The sequence below is a fragment of the Lepisosteus oculatus genome, chromosome 5 (assembly GCF_040954835.1).
Source record: "Lepisosteus oculatus isolate fLepOcu1 chromosome 5, fLepOcu1.hap2, whole genome shotgun sequence".
NCBI classification, from domain to species: domain Eukaryota; kingdom Metazoa; phylum Chordata; class Actinopteri; order Semionotiformes; family Lepisosteidae; genus Lepisosteus; species Lepisosteus oculatus.
Genome location: NC_090700.1, coordinates 6215270 through 6232913, shown reverse-complemented (window position 1 = coordinate 6232913; position 17644 = coordinate 6215270). Strand labels below are relative to the sequence as shown.

At 42.1% G+C, this 17644-nt stretch overlaps 1 protein-coding gene across 1 annotated transcript; it reads right to left on the bottom strand.

Moving 5' to 3' along the window:
* Positions 1–1375: 1375 nt before the first annotated feature.
* dgat2 (diacylglycerol O-acyltransferase 2) lies at positions 1376–17623 on the bottom strand. The gene is made up of 8 exons (XM_006627771.3): positions 17261–17623; positions 12537–12665; positions 11569–11676; positions 10664–10734; positions 6080–6284; positions 5337–5511; positions 3998–4200; positions 1376–3353 (listed from the first exon to the last, which is right to left on the bottom strand). Exons 1-8 carry the CDS (start codon positions 17298–17300, stop codon positions 3199–3201), a joined length of 1086 nt encoding a protein of 361 aa, XP_006627834.1. The 5' UTR covers positions 17301–17623; the 3' UTR covers positions 1376–3198.
* Positions 17624–17644: the final 21 nt, after the last annotated feature.

Sequence of the window (17644 nt, the reverse complement as noted above, 5' to 3'; positions counted from 1 at the left end):
CTATCAATTTGCTTCCTAAACTCAATGCATCTTTTTTTCTGACAGCATTATGTGACAGCCCTATAAATATTTCACTGTAGATGTAAAATTTATTGTATGGTGCAGTCCATTCTGATTAATTTTTATTTTAAGGATAATGATTAATCTGTGTCGTTAATGTGCTAAACTACTACTGTACTTTAAACCCTCTATATTCATGTTGTGGATTGAAATAGCACAGTAGGCCTTTAGCAGGTGTTGGTTTTATCCACTAGAGATGCTACAATCTTATTAACCCTTTCACATTATCTCCATACACAGTGTCTACCTCACCACACTGTTTGTTTGGAAATTTCCCAGCTGAAGTAAAAGTAAAACTCCAAAAGTTAATTTATTGCTGGGATTCAGGGAAGCACATGCAAGTTCAGACATTTCATTCACCCCATTACCTGCAAACGGAAGTATCAGAGTAATATATTCCAGGTCAAAAAGTGGATGCGTCTTAATACAGGGAAAACAAGAAGGTATATGGACTTACTCTTCCATTCGAAGGGTATCAGAAAGCTGGTTATTCCTGGTAAGGGCTGGAGCCTCCCAGAACCCGACCTGTCCTGGAAGCATGGGGTACAAGGCAGAACTACCATGCTAGGCAACATGCCAGTAAACTGGAGTGCACTTTAGAAACACCCATAAGCCTAACCGGCATGTCTTTGGAAGCAGGGAAGGAATCGGAGCACCTGGAACACGAGGAGAACGTGCAGACTCTGCACTGAAGGCACCAGGATCGTGTAAAACACGGGAAGACCCCTAAGCAGCAAGCCAGGGCCACTACTGACCTCCCACAGAACTATAACACTTTTCCGCGCAAGCGAGAGCCCGTACTCCCAGAACCGAAGAAGTCTTACAGAAGAGAAATTTTAGATTAAGAAGTTTTCCAACCAAATAAGCGAGATGGGAGGAACCATATCCTCGCACCTGTACTGCAACTCTTCTTATAGTCCAGCAGCATTCATGTTCCTGCTGTAACCTGGCACCACCTAGTTCAGGATATAATATATACACATACAGTATGATCTGTAGGAGCCCCAGAGTCTATAGCCCCAGGGGGCAGTACAGTGGCTGGGGCTAAGGAGCTGCACCTGTGGCTGGAAGGTTGCCAGTTCGTATCCCGCGGCTGGCAGAGGAGTCCTACTCCGTTGGGCCCCTGAGCAAGGCCCTTAACCCCAGCTGCTCCAGGGGCGCTGTACAATGGCTGACCCTGCGCTCTGACCCCCAGCTTCTCCCCCTGTCTGTGTGTCTCATGTATGCGGAAAGACAAATTCCTAATGCAAGAAATTGTACATGGTCAATAAAGTGATTTTATCCTATATTTGCAAAAAGCACAAATGCAAAGTCATTATCAACGGAGATAGGCAGATTTCATGTTTATTCTTTAAACATAGAAAACTAATCCAAAAAAAAAGATTTAGACTAGAAAGACAATATAAAGCGTATACGACATTTCAAATAATTGAAGTATTCATTGTACCTAACAATCAGACAGTGATAAATCCACCGGCAAAAAGGTCAAGATGGAAAAGCATGCAAGCTTTATTCCAATATTTGAAATGCTGACATTCAATTGTTGTATCCATTTAACATGTAAACTTCTTTAGAAAAACAGGAAATACTTGAACAGCTTGGCAAAAATACAGCAAAATTGGATATACATCTTAACAAGAAATACTGAATTACAAGGATACTTTTACTACAGAGCCAATAACATCTGTGTGTAAATCACCCTTCAGTTAAATAAAGCAGCTTTTTTAGGTCTTGCTGCAAACATTCATTATTTATTGCAATCCACTTCCTCAGACGTTTTATAAGTGATCATCAAGCTAAACCACCACCCTCCAAACATTTGCTCCAACTTCAAGTCTACCAACACTACCAGCACGGTCAGGGACCCAAAGAATATTCCTCAGCCTTTCACCGAAATACGGATTTTAAAGTCACACAGACTAAAAGAGGACAAGGTATATTAATCACCGTGAACTTCAGATACGAACATGCATGCAGTCGATCAGTGCAAACATGAGGAAATGTAAATTGTACTTATGGTCCAGTAGCTTAATCAAAAACAGAAAACTGAACCTCAGGTCAGGTCACGTTCCAACAGCATCACTAAATCACAGCATACGTACACAGATCTTCACAACTGTACAACACAATCTTGTTATGCTTCCACACAGATTTGCTTGCTTCTGCTGAAACACATTCCCAGTACTGAACTTACAGCGACAGAACTTTCAGGCAGAATAAAGGCTGTATATACACATCAGAAGAAACAGTTCTTTGGCTTTTGTTTTGTTTTTTTAAAACAACCAATATCTTATACAGGGCAAAGTCCCCTTTAAAATTGCATTGTTTGTGCATTTTTCTTAAAAATATCCTATACTAGTTGAAAGAACAACCCAGAATTGTGCAAATTAAAACTACACTAGAATGAAGAAGTCGGTGTATTAAAAGTGCCTTAAACATTTCTTGAATAATTAGCTTTTTCAGGTCACCTAGAGTTTATACCAAGAATGTCATGTGTCATAATTAAACCTTTGGGTCCTCTTGTTTCATTGGTTAAAAACAAGCTACCTGATCTGTTTGTTTTGATTTATAGAACTAGTCAGAAGTTCTTGCATAACTCAGAGTATGATCAGTTCTTTCCCTAGCAACAACTACAAAAAATACATTCTTAAATAGAGGATTTTAATACGCCAGACATCCGAATACCTGAAGACAGAGCTATAGTACCACCTAGTGGGGGAACTGAACAGCTCCAGCTAAGAATTCTCTTGAATTCGGCAGCGCACCATCCAGTTGCTGGAGAGAATCTGTTATAGTCCCCTCTGTCGTTTCCAAATGTTATGAGAGGGGATGGAACACTGAAATGCTCAGTTATTAAACCACTAAGCACACATTAGATCCGCTCAACTGCATTTTGGGGTAACATGCACGTGAATTACACCCAGTAAGAGTTTCCTCTGCTAGAAACTTAGCGTGGGTAACAAAACGCTGCACTTTCATCTCAAGGAAATAGTGTACCCGGGTTTTCTGGAATGGCACCATGAGTATGGACCAAAAAAAAATAAAAAAAATTCTTAATTGAGCCAATCTTGGAGCCAGGCACTTGTCAAGGGGAAAAACTGAACAGCTGCCACGAGTCCCTCAGGGGATCCACACCCCTCAGTGGATCACCAAGTGGTCGCTCTCAGCCAGGCCAAATCGGGTCTTGTACCTGTCGAAAAGCTTGAGGAGGGAGCTGATGTACATGGTGTGATACTGGTCCACTTCCTCCTGGCTTGGGTTTTCAATCCTGGGGATGGTGATGGGCTCTCCAACTATGGAATAAAAAATAAACCAAGATATTTCACAGGTTAGCTGTACTCAAGTGGGCTTTTGCCACTGACAATGCAGCAGAATACAGATCCTTGCACCATTTACTCAAATTCCTTACTCGTCTGGTTTAACGTGGTTTCTTTTTTAAAGAATCTTCAGATTCTTGTTAAAACATCTTCTGGAAGACACCTGGTTGAAACCTGGTTTCAAAAAAGCCATGAGAACATTTCTAATGCACATCGCTAACTTGGCCTTTACAGAAAAGATGAACTACTAATATCATTACAGCATGCAAGCCTTAAAGCATGTCGTAGTGTTAAACATTAATATAACCTCGGCGTTCTTCTGTGTAAATATTGATCATGGCCTCTTTTTGGATTCATTGCATGAAAGTGGGGAGTTGAAGCCTTGAACTGCTTGGTAACTGCTAAGTCATCATGGCTTTCAAAGTTGAGTCAGCTGGTGTATCTCCTAACACAAATCCCTGACACTAAGCTATAAAGGGTCCGCTTTGCTTCTTCTCCCATTTCAAGTCAGAGCTATGGTCAAGAATGGAAGAATGTTAGCCACATGGCCACCCATCATTCACAGGAGCTCTGCAGGACAGCCCAGTGCTACAGTGAGCCATGTGGCAAAGGGTACTTACCCACTGTGTTGATGGGTTTGGAGTATGGCACAATGCCCCGGGAGTCCGCAGAGAACAGCCCGCAGCCATGAAACAGACAGGGGGCAAAACCCATCAGCTTCTGGAACCTCGTCTGCACCAGCCTCCCCCAGGAACCCTTCTCAAAGATCAGCTGCTTGTACACTTCATTCTCACCAAAGGAGTACACTGGTACGAGGTCAGCACTGCCAGGGAAGAAGAAACCAGTTGCCACTGGGTTTGTGCCTGCCCTCCGGCCTCCTCCTACTGCCCCACCCGCGGGAGACGCTTCTTTGCCCAAGGGCTCAAATACTAATCCGCAAGGCCTTCCTGAACGTCATCCCGGACGACATTTTCTCAATTCAGTACTCGAACAGACCTGCGTTCCTTTGTTTTGAGAGGATTCCTCTCCAGACCGGCTCGCCCGGCCAAAGCAAAATCCTGGGCCAGATTTAACAAGTCAGTTGACCGTTTCCCTGCACATGACTTTAAATAAGAGGTCTAGGAATGTTCGAGAAACCCCCGGGGTGATAGCTCCTGCGAGAAACTTAATTTGTTCGGAAAGATCAATTCTTAAGCTTCTTTAGGCCATAACATGAGGGATTTGCCGAGTACATATGCCATTCTTTTAATTAAACAGGCTGAAATTACAAAGCTCTACAAAGAACGCCAAACCAAACTGGCGTTCACCAACACTTTCAACACAGCTGAAGAAGATCTGCAGTCTGTCTGCAGACTCCATCTGCAGCGCCTGGCACAAAAGTAAAAGAGCTTGAACAGTGTACTTTATTAATGACATGACATTTTCTTCACCGTTTGTCTGCAAGCGTTCTAAAATCTTTGTAGAACAATTCCAGCCAGGTGGTGGAGTTTCTAAATGAGTCTATGCAGCTTGGGCAAGCTCAGGATCCAAACAAATGTAGTTACTGGACGGGTACTACATTTTTTTGTTTGTTTGTTTTTTTTGTTTTTTTGCACATCGTTTGTTGTTGTTTTTTGCACACTGCCTGTTGTCTCCGTCTTTCTTTTGCTACACAATTGTATTGTTGTTGTTGTTGTTTTTTCTCCTTGTACTACTTATGTCCGAGAGCTAGCTAAATAGCATTTCGTTATACCATATACCATGTATATGAGTGTAATGACAATAAACTTGAAACTTGAAACTTGAACTTACAGTATAAAGCTGTATAAATAAATACCCATCACACTTTGTGCCCAGTTGTGTTTTTCGGTCTACTATCAACCCATCAGATGGTAAACCTTTCTTCCAGGGGTCCCTTGGGCTACTGACTTTGTCACAGTTAAAGACCTGGGAAGCCCAGTTCGCTGGCGTTCTCCTTACCCCTGCTGCAGCGCCAGCTTCACGAATCCCTTGCGGTTCTTCAGGGTGACCGAGTTCATGCCCGGGGCGCAGTCCAGAGACTCCGCGGCGCCCCCAACGACAATGACAACCGCGTTGCCCGTCCCGTTGCGCGACAGAATGTAATCGATGGAATCGCGGTTCACAGGGCAGATGCCTAAGGAAAAAAAAGGGCATTGTTGAGGTCAGCTCTGAGAAAAGCACAAATTACTTCTAGTCAAAGCCTGGTTTAATAATCGTTCGTATGATAATGTCACAATTCTCATGTTCAAACTGAACAATTTTCCCCATTAAATGCCGAACTCTCTCTCTCCCAGGCCCTGGACTGCAATTGATCCAAGACCGAAACAAACTCCCGTGGTTACTGTAAAGACGGCACTGATAAAACCAAATCAATGAACCCAACTTAAGCAAGAGCATGCAACTGGCTACAGCTGTTACATGAGCACATCCTCTGCTCTCCAGCTGTACAAGAGGGCAAAGCTCAATGCTCCCTGATGTAGTGCTTTCTGTCGCAACAGCACTTTTCCCTTAGCTTTGTATATCCAGCCTTTTTTTTTTCCCTGACAGATTTTTAAATCCTTCACTGAGATGTTATACAAGGCATCGTGCAACCCAGCTCGCGATTAACTGGGAAACAACCCATGTTCAGCACAAGTTCATTGGTTTACTGTGCATACTGTAAAATCCCCACCTACTGACTGCATCGTGCATTGGCTGCTCACCTCCAGACATGAGATAGTCTCTCAGCAACGGCAGCCGGAAGTTGCCGGCCAGCGTGGCCAGCGAGGGGCGGATTCCAGGGAATTTCTTGCCAAACCCAGTAGCTTCTGTTCCAAAGTTGCAGAATGCTCCGAAGCAGAAGATGCCATGGGGATGATAGCCAAAGATGTAATTTCTGCTGGGCAGCAGGTTGTGCGTTTTAATCAGCTGCAAAACAAGATGCAGGAAAAGCGAAAACTATAGTTACGTTCTCTCATGCACTCTCCTCCAGTCTGCAGCTTCGCAGAAACTGCATTTCTTCACGATCAATGGTATATTGGAGACAGAGGAGAAATATGTTAATAGTTTTCATTCACCTATGCTGCCAGCCACAATTAGCACGGTTTTTAGGGCTAAATGCAGGAATTCTCTCTTTGCAAATAAGGGATTATGCATTCAAAGGTGGGATTGCTTGTTCAGAAGACTACAAATCTTGCTGAAAATTCTTTTGTCCACTGGCCTGATTAAAGAAAATGCATCTAACACTCTATGCCATAGTATTATATCCGAAAGTGATGCATGTATGCAGTATGTATGTGAATTTCAACAGAATGTGGTTGCGACATAGTTTCTAAACCACTGGCACGTGCACAACCCACACAGAAACTTCGTTAAATCTTTTACATAACTGCAGTATTAGAAACGATCCCTAGATTTTCACTTTCTCAGTGTAGTTTCAAATAAAGTTACCTAACTTAGGTGCTAAAGACTAGTGTGAAAATAAATCATGTTACAGAATCCGGGTCTGCTCACGTACAATGGGAATTATTTTAGTGTTGCTTGAAATGTTATACATAGCAAATGTGTTCCAACTAGAAAGAAATCTAGTGTTCCAAAAATTAGAATAAAGTAAGGACCACCGAGCTAAGGATACATCTTGAAAATTAAAAGTTGCTTTCAGTCTAAAGAAAATACATTAACAATTAAATTTTATGATCCAGATGGCAAGGAAACGAGTTACCTTTGCTATCCTGCTATGTCACTATCTTTAGGTTCCTTCCTGATGTTCTACACCAGAGGAATATCGAGGACATTTTTTCACTGAACTATACTAAAGCAAATTGAAGGAGAAGATGCAGACTGTCCGGAATTAATTGAATGGTGCCCATTCAATAATACTCTTACTGTATGTACTGAAAGTGGAAAAAATCCTAGTAAGAATTTAAGAAAGGGTATACATACAGTAAATAACATAAGAGAAGGACATGCAGTCTAACCAGCATGTTTAGCAGCTAGTAGTGAATTGATCCAAGAGTCTCATCGAGCCATTTCTTGAAAGACGCTGGATGTGGCTGGATAGCTTGTTGCATACTCCCACAACCCTTTGGGTAAAGTGCCTCCTGAGATTTAATTGCATTTCCACTGAACCACTTGTACGAATAGAGCTGCCACGAGAAGAGAATCCCATGCAGATGCCTAACCGGCTGAGGCACATATCTAAAAGTTGTCCCCCCCCACCCACTGATCCAGCCATGCGTCCCTTGCATGCTACACAGGGGCGCTAGGAGTTGCGCAACACCCAGCTGGGGACTTTGAGCCACAGATCTGCACTTTGTCTCTTGGGAGTTTGCTCTAACACCTGCCAGCAAACCAGCTTGCCCAACAACTGCCAGCAAACTGTAATCTACCACTTTGTTGTTTGCACCCCTGCAACTCTAGGCCAAACAATAAGCAGTCAATTTATTTATGGAACTTATCATTCTACTCTACCAAACACATTGATAAAGGTATTCCACATTATCTAGGTGGACGCAACCTTTTTTCCTTTTTTTAACAACAGTTGTTTCAGTTCTACATTATCTACTAATTCTCTGGATCACCAGACTAAATACAATACATAAGCAGGGGAGAAAAGGAGAGAAGGAAAAAAATCTAAAGAATTCATCTACTGTACTTCAGAGCTTTAAAGCTGATTAACTCATTAAGTAAATGCTATAGCCAATAGTTTGACTAGTTTAAAAATACAGCTGGCAGGTTTCTGGATACAAAAAGACAGCAGAACTGAAGAAAGTAAAAACCTATCGGATGGGTTTGCTTTAAAGCTAATCTGCTCCGATACCTCTGCCCAGCTTCAGCTGAAGCCAAGGGAAGACCCCTGACCCAAAATAAATTGGTTTCAAGCAGTGAGCTCGTCGTTTTATGGTTTGTTGTACGAGTTGAACTGGAGTCACAGGAGGGTTTTAAGTGACCATTTGGTCTTTTGGCACGTTTCAGTGCTCTGTCCAGGACAGAGATCTTCAATGCTGCTTTGAGTAATTCATGCCCCTTGTTCTCTTAATCAAGCAAGACTCAAGGAAGACTGTAGTAAATAAGACAGAGTTCAAGATTTGCCAAATAACCAAAGACTTCGTCAGAACACTGTATTTCCCATTTCGTCACTGTGATTCACACAAAAGCTGGGTTATTCCAGATTTCACGTAGAAACGTAAACTAGGCAAAAGTTCACAGTGCAGTGACAACACTACAGAAGATTCTTGCCCATTAGTCATCGAGTCACTACCTGGGTTAGCTGACTTTTCACCCACTTTGTCGAAACAAAACTGTCTCGGCTACGGCTTTTGGTCAGCTTGTGATAGTATCAGCATTTAAACATTATTAATAACGTGTTTACAATACTCCAGCTGTAGTAATTGTTCAAATTCACTTTGTCATAGTCAATAGGTTTCAAAACCCTGAGATCACAATCACTCTCTGGCAGCAGTAAAAGACTGAGACTGATACAGCACACTGCAGTACAACACAGCTATGATTTCTTAAGATCCCAACACCATAAGGAAGGGGTTTGTTATGCAATCTATAAGGGTTATTCTGTGACTAACAGGAGGTCATTAAAAGCAACGTGCAGCACTGCATACACAAGCCATTGTGCCACAGATGTGTCATCAGTTTCTGCTGGAGCCAAATATCCTAACCTACTGTATCTACAGCACAATTTCAGGGGCAGGGCAGTAGGAGGGAATCTTCCTATGTTTATTCCTAGGCAAAACAATTTACCTCAAACTATTCCAAACATCAAAAGTGTAGGCAAGGTGAAGGCGCTGGAAGTTTGAAAATCTGCAAGAACACCAGGGATTACATTTTCTCGTCCGTGGCACTAGGCTGGCATCTCACTATGTTCTGTTCTTTAACTGTCAAAACCTCTCTCATACTGGTAGAATCGGGGAACTACAGTATGCCCTATTTACAGCAGGTCAAATAGGCTCACACAGCATTGAAACAATATTCCATAAATCAAAACAATACTAAATACATGCCAGTTTAATTTAATTTTAATTCCTAATAACGCATCCAATAACTTCTCTATACTTTAAATGAAATGTGCCTAAATGAAGCACAATATGCAGGTCAAGTGGATTTAATCAATAGAAATCCATACGCAATACTAACTGAGTATTACTGCCACACAGATCCGAAAAGCAGACTCAAAAAGTTGTTTCTTCTTTCTTCTTCAGATTGGAATTAGTCTATACAATATATATAGACTTCCTTATGGTCAGTGATGTTTATCTCAGTACTGCATCAGGTACAACTACAGTAGGTATGCAAGAATTTTCGTCAGTTCTAGAAGAGGTGTGAGACTTTCCTCGTACAGTAGACACGTAAGGGACTACAAACTAAAAAAATGCAAAATCAGCAACGATTCAGGCTACATATTTATAGTCCATATCTTGTGGGTGCTTATCATCTACACTAAACATGTTTTTTTTTACATTTGCTGTCCATCTGCTCTTACATTTGCCCATTAAGAACAACCGTAATCCATGCAAGTAGGGTGGGTAGTCATTAGTGCTAACAGCCCCCACACTCACCCCTCCCCACCTTCAGGTGATAAGACCACTATCCAGGAGCTACTGTCAGCCTCCAAGTACAAGAAGAGCAAAACTGCACTCATAACAGATGGGCACGTCTCCTATCAGAAGAACAAAGTCTACTTGACTGCCTGCTCTCGTGGCAGATTGCTGGGTGTCTTGACACAGGTGCACCCAGAATGAAGAGATGGAGCTGAGCACAGCACTAAGACAGCAAAGAGCAGACAGATAGCATATCTACTGCTGGGCTCATGACCAAGACTCCTCTTGTCCCCAGCACTTTCTTGCAAACTGATAAAAAATACTTCAGACCTAGTTAATATTAAAAATACCAGCTCAGCATGTATGCACTTACTACCAATTACTCTGAGACCATACCTGATCTGTTTCAGATACGGTAGTGGAGAGATATAATAGTCTGAGATATAATACTCAGAGCCTGGCAAACCTCTGTTAGAGCATATTCCCCTCATAAAAATAGTCTGTGCTCCCCTATTTGAATAAATACCTTACCTTCCATTATTACCATATGGAACAAAAAAAGAAAATATTCCACTGAATATTTTTTCTTAATCTCCAGCTTTGACATTTGTTCAGAATGGTCACATTTGTTTAGGATTGTATTGGGCGTTGTGAATATACAGCAGGGATTAAACATATTTTCTTGTTACAACCCATCACAATACAATACGCTTAATAGGAGCAGGAATGAATACATACTGTAAGCAAAACACTTACTCTGATAGGAAAGTAGTCCCTGAAATATCTCCACACTGTCCAGTTCCTGACCCATGAGGATCTTCTCCCCCCTAATAGCAATGCAGGAAAGAAATTAAAAATACGCAAGCTCATGTTCCTACCTGCACATAAATGCTTGACTAGTAAGTGCAGATGACATTTCACTGCAGTCATAACTTCAAAGCAAGGCTTGCCCTTCAATTAAGCCATCCTTAGTACTGGAACATTGGACATCACTTTTATTAAATTAGCTCCTGATGGAGCAATGATCTGTCACTTTTATGCTTTTATAGCTCAATGCCAAGATTGATGAGCCAGACTATTCCACTATTAAAAAAGGCTAGAATCCTTTTTAAGGAAAAGAAAATTTACATCAACAGAGTACAGCAAACTGTACAAGCAGATAGTGCCTGTACTGGATCACGTTAAACCTCAGAGCATTTTCTTTTATATGAACCATAGCTCACATCTCCTGATCGGGGGCGGAGCGGTGGCTCTGTGGCTCAGGATCTGCGCCTGTGACTGGAAGGTTGCCGGTTCAAATCCCGCGGCCGGCAGAGGAATCCTACTCCGTTGGGCCCCTGAGCAAGGCCCTTAACCCTAACTGCTCCAGGGGCGCCGTACAATGGCAGACCCTGCGCTCTGACCCCCAGCTTCTCTCCCTGTCTGTGTCTCCATGGAGAAAAGCTGGGGTATGCGAAAAGACGCATTCCTAATGCAAGAAATTGTATAGGGCTAATAAAGAAACATTATTATAACATTATTATTAATCTCCAATACCCATGCTCACTCTAGGTGAGAGATATGCATATAGCGAGGCAGGAGACCTTTGAAAACATACTTAAGGCTTACTTTTTTTCTAGCATCTGTAAAACAATAGTTTTACAGTGTGCGGAGTAGCTTGCCTTGTGTTGGGGTGTCCCAGTCGAAGATCATCCATGCCATGTACATGGCAGCAACCAGCCAGCAGTCTGTGCAAAACACATACATCAAGACCACAGTGCATGCTGCACCTAGAGAAACAGACAAGAGTTGCTTTTAAACACCTTAAGAGGTCTTCTAATTCTGATTGAAGAAACCTTAACATTGAATACATGGAATTACCACTTCGTATGCAGTAGCTTAAATTAAATGTTAAAACCACATACTGGATACCAACAGGACCTTCCTAGTGGCTCTCAAACTAGACAGTTCCAGTCCACTTTTGCAGGAATGAAAGCTGAAATTGTCAAATCTATTTACCCCTTTAACTGATGCACGTAGACTGTGATGTCAGGGCAACAAAAACTGAAATTCCCATTGCCAGCACCAAGACTAGCAATGCATTTAAATCAACCAAACAACATAATGTCAAAAGGCACTGGTTTAAGCTTTTCAACCTTAATTTTAAATTGTTTAATTTTAATACTGGTACAGTTGCTTAGAACCTTAAGATGCAGGGTGAATAAGCAAGTGAACCAGTTTGCAGTGGTTCTGTGTCTCAGGATCTGCGCCTGGGGCAGGAAACTGCCGGTTCGTATCCACGGCCGGTAGAGGAATCCTACTCCGTTGGGCCCCTGAGTGAGGCCCTTAACCCCAACTGCTCCGGGGGCGCTGTGTAAGTGGCTGACCCTGAGCTCTGACCCCCAGCTTCTCTCCCTGTCTGTGTGTCTCGTGGAGAGCAAGTTGAGGTATGCGAAAATACAAATTCCTAATGCAAGGAAATGGCCAATAAAGTGCTCTTATCTCATCTTATTAAAATTAAACAGAACATACTTGAGCCCAGCCAATCAGGAATTACTTGACTCTACAACTGAGGCTCGACTCACGACAGTGTGGCACTGCAGGGGGTGTGTCCCGGGCAGCTGAGCGCTGGTTTCCCACGGCAACTCACCCATGATGAGGAAGCTGAGGACCCATTGCATCACCGAGATGATCTGCAGTTGCTTCTCCACTCTCGCCCGCGTAGGCCAGGGGGCCGAGGGCAGGTCCTGGAAGGCAGAGAGGATGCTGGAGCCAGTACCTGCGCAGAGCGGAGAAGAGGACACAGGTGACGTCACTACAGGCCGCCCTCTCCACTTTCTCCATTACCAGCATTGGCAGCAACTCAGTTTTGAGTTTTTTTTGCTTGTGCAATTTTTTTTTGAGTGACTCTTTTCTGCGAAGGCTTTTTACCGTCGCTTGCACACAGCGAGGTTCTGTCTTTGATGTTCCAAGAGAAATAAGTCAGATCTCTCCTACTGCGCAGTCTAGAGGTTGGGTGCTAGAACAGAGCTTTCAAAAATGGCGTCACTTTTCTGCTGTACAGATTTAAAATCTTCAACAAGATCGTGGCAAGACAGATTTGTAATTGAGGACTCAGTCATTTGACAGAGGTAACCATAGGAAATTTCTCACTTCAAAACACACAGCGTTAGCTCCGTCTTCAAAACCGCTTCGGCTGAAGAGTTACACAGCCAAGCAGCCAGTCTGCACAACACGTTAAGAGCTGGATTCATTTGTCTGTAGTCTCCATCTTTTTGCAGACGAGGAGATTTCCATCTCATCACTGCTTTGCTGAGAATCAACAAGGTCCCGGTTGCCACGGATACAGCTCTGCAACATAAAATGAACCTCTAGGAGTCCTGTCACAAACGCCCATGTTGTTTTAATACTGTAAAATGCTGTTTCAATGAACCCAAATGCTGAACCACATCAAGCTGGGGGTTGACTTTGACACTAAACCATGGCAGGACAACCAGGAAAGATGGGGTGGTTGATCCCAAGAGACCTGGGTTGCTCAGGGATTCGAGATCCCAGAAGAAAACAATACCCTGGCTCCTAACTTCCCTAGGCCATGTTTCTGAGTTACTTCTGTATTGTTTCACAGGTGATAGAGAGAATTTTGTACCAAGTTTTAACAAGGCTATTGACCTAGTCAAGCTAGTATTTTCCACCAATTCAATTCCAGCACTCCCCTGGGTAAAGACTCCCCCCCCCCATCAAATGGGTCTCTGGTTGCATTTAGGGAAAAGCACATATAATCAGCTAGTTGCCTAGTCCAAACTTCCACGGTAATCTTTTCATTCACTAAAGCTTGCAATCGCATTATAACCCACGGAGAGCTCACGTGACTGGGGAAGTACAGAAAGCTCATCGTCAAGAGCTTTCATTTAAAAACAAAATCACGTGAAAAGAAAAGAGCATGAATAGAACAGTGACACTTTTTGGGCCAAAAAAAAAGTAACAGATTTGCAAACCGTTGGTAAAAAGGAAACACAGAAGGTTTTCTTTTTTTTTTTTGACTGCTGTCCCATACCAGCCCAGGAAGGCTCAGTCTGTGCATGTCATTCCCCTGCCACAGAAGAGCGCTGTTCAGTGCATCCAACATGACCGCTTGAAGAACACCTGGGTGTTCAGATCTGGTCCTGGAGGGCTAGCATCTCTGGGCTTTTATTTCATTTCAGTGTCCTGTGCTTAACTGGAGCAGTGTGACAGCATCTCCCACCTCCTCAGGTGCTGATGTTTTGAAACCTCAAACACCAGCTATCCAGGGGACACGGTGCTGCAAGACCTGCTTTCCAAATGTCCAGCTCTACCACTGACACGTTCCTCCACATTTATACAACACCAGGGAATATGACCGAGGACCTCGAACCTCCATTGAAAAGCTGCTTATTTAAAGTGAATAAAGGTGGGGGGAACTCCAGAGGCACAAAGCAAGGTAATACACTGGACAGGAATCCAGTCCATAGCGTGGCAAGTGCACAGGCACTAGGGACAATTTGGAGTATCCAATCAGCCCAGCCAGTGTGCCCTTTAAAAGAAGGTATGAAACTGGAGCACCTGGAATAAAACACATTGTACCACACTTTACAGACGAGCTCTCCACGTCTCTCTGCAGAGGTACAGTACCCGAGCCACAGACAAGACACTGTTAGCTGGGACTGCACTGTTTCCACAGCCTCCTGGATTGTAGTTAAAACAAAAAGCTATAAAAATATCCTTACACGTAGAAAGCTAAAGGTAACTTACTACAGAATGTTACCGAAGAGTGCAGCCTAAGGTCAGTTTAGCTCCTTACAGCAAGTCAGGGTTAAAAAAATTGGTACTATTCATGGATGACACAGAACTACTGTGCTCAATTAATTCACATTTTCAACAGCTGAAAATACAGCCAGATACAAACAGTCAAAGATGCACAGAAGGAGTGAGCACAACCTTATTCTCTAGGGAAGGCCCAGAAAATACCACACCATTTTCTTTTATATAAGAATGTGTGCATACTGCAATTTAAATCAGTACTTAAAATATTCATTTCTGCTCCATTTATTGTTCTTGTGGGTACATGTATTTTTCACCAATGAGTACAAAAAGACACATTATATCTACTATTTCGATCCTTTGAAAGAAGTACTCAATGCACTATCAGAAATGATTGTCAAATACAGGTATGAAACTTTCATGCTTTGATTGGAAAAATTAAACTCAAGGAAGAAGAGTCGTCAAGCTGTGATCCTGGTGCTCAAAACATTAACATGCAGTTATAAAAGAGGAAGTAAAGCTGAATAGACATCCATTAAGAAGGAACAAAAAAAAAGACAAATGTTTAAGCTGCTATCCATTCCCCAACCAAAAGAGAGAAATGATGAAATGTGTATTTGCTTAATTGATTCACTTGCAGAAAAGTGAAAATCAGACTGAGTAATAGAGTTAACAGGGCCATGTTATACATAATGTTTGCTTCACATTAACACTAGCATACACTGAAATGCCCATGTGATGTGATATGATCGTCTCACATTAAGCTGGAACAAAATGCACCAAGAAAAAAAAAACTTTGAAGACAACATTCTTGATTTCATACTATAGAAATTCATGGAATGACACACTGGATGCAATCTTAATTTCGTAATGAAAGAAACAAGCATTGACCTACAAATGTGTTTGTTCTAAAATCAAGGTTTTGCATTTCTGATTTTACACTAGAGGGGTATTTAAGGACCCTTTAAGGTCACATTGAGCATACAGACAAACCAGAAGACATGAATGACTTGCTTTGCTAAGAACAACTCATCAGCAAAGAATTTAGCTTGAAAACCTAAGGTTGGGAACACACTGCTTATATGAGGCTTTCAAAACACCCCACACTTCCTAAAAGCATTAAGTGTAAGAAACATTTTCCTAGGCAAAATATGCACTTCATCAATTTATCATCAATGGCATACTGTACCCCAGATTTTGACGATGACCTGCAAATCAAGCTACTCTGTCCTGATTTAAGTAATTCATTCAGCAAAAACGAGGCATTATTTTTTAATCACTTAATTTCACCAAACCTAGCCATCAATGTAAAATTGTTAAATAAAAATGTATTGGGCATTACGTAAATGTTCTTGTCTGCCAAAAGGAAAGATTTTGGTATCTAAATAAAACATTTAGATCTAATCTTATATGGGACTAGAATCAGTATTAAAAAAAAACATGGAAGCACAATTTATTTTTCAAATTACGTTACCGACGTAGTTCTTTCACGATACATGAAAAGAAACCACAACCTTCACGTTGTAGGGTATTATTACCACCGGAGTTACATTAGATGACTAGCACCAGATAAACTGCGTCTTTAAAGGTTACAGCAAGAACCTCCACAAATCCAGTCCCTTCCTGCAAAGGGAATCTTCTCTCTTGCAGCTGCACTGAGCCCCTAGTCATTTGCAGGTTCACATACTGTATACTGTCGAACTCTTCCAATACCGGATAACCTGTAATGCCATCAAGGAAATACCCTCTGCCTGGTGCACAGCAGGACTTCACTCCTAGGACAAGCAGGAGATGGAAAAGCAAGGATAGACAAGTACTGTCCATACATATCCCGGTGGATAGACAAAGCTGACAAGAAGCGGTGGGTACCAGTCACGCCACAGGGCTAGCAGGTCTTCCAGACGGTATCCTGTCTGTGTGAGGGCTGCTTCTCATCATTACCACGATTAGCAAGAACTGAACTTCATTACAAATGCACCGCACTTCTACTTATCCCGGTTTTGACTCCACTATAAATTACAGCAAACAGAATACGACTGAACACACAGGCAAACTGTACATTTCTGAAAGGGGACAGGGCTCGTTCGGACGTCGGCAGCGCAGGCACATGAAAATCATTTTGTGAACGCGTTCAAATACTGTACGTTATTCTTCCTTGAAGACGTGCTGTCTGCCTCACCATGTCCGAAATCTGTAACTGTCGCATCTTTAAATGGAGCGTTTTCTATCTAGATCAGTCGAGGATGTTAAAAACAAAAACCGAAAACCTAGACATCACCAACAAGGTCTGACAAATGTTTGTTTTGTTTTTTTATGGCGCTACATTGTAAACGGCTTTTGTGAAAGAATATTTGCGTTACATGAATTCATTGAACGCCACCCAGAAATTGTCAGCTACAAATAACGATTTGCGTAAATGTTTAATAATGTCAGCCATCGTGGAATCCACCTTGCAGCCAATGTCGCACTGTAGTTGCCAAATATCGGCTATGGAAATATTGACATATCTGTATAACAATACAGCGAAAAGACAGAACATTAATACTCAAATATGACGTTTAAGATGAACCTGGAACCGAGACTGAAATGCGTTACCTCGTAAAACGCCGGAATACGCAGCAATTATCGTCTTCATAATCGTGTCTTTGGATATAATCAGACGAAGAAGAAAAAAAAAGAAATGAAAAGTTTACTTGATACAGCCTTGTTACACTACCATGATTACCTTTGACTAACTCGCTCTCCAGGCTGCGAGCACGGATTTAACTGTCAGGGGAGGAGCTAAGCACTCGCTGAAAGGAGGATACAGATGTTAGGAAGTCTTCTGTCACAATTAATTTATTTTCTGCAAACATAACACACTTCTAAACATTGTATGCAGAAATATGCTCTGATAACAGAACAAAAACTAAGGCAGCTCCCGAGAAATGCCCGTCGTATCCGTCGCACAATTAAATGCCTGGTTGCAATGCAGTTCCT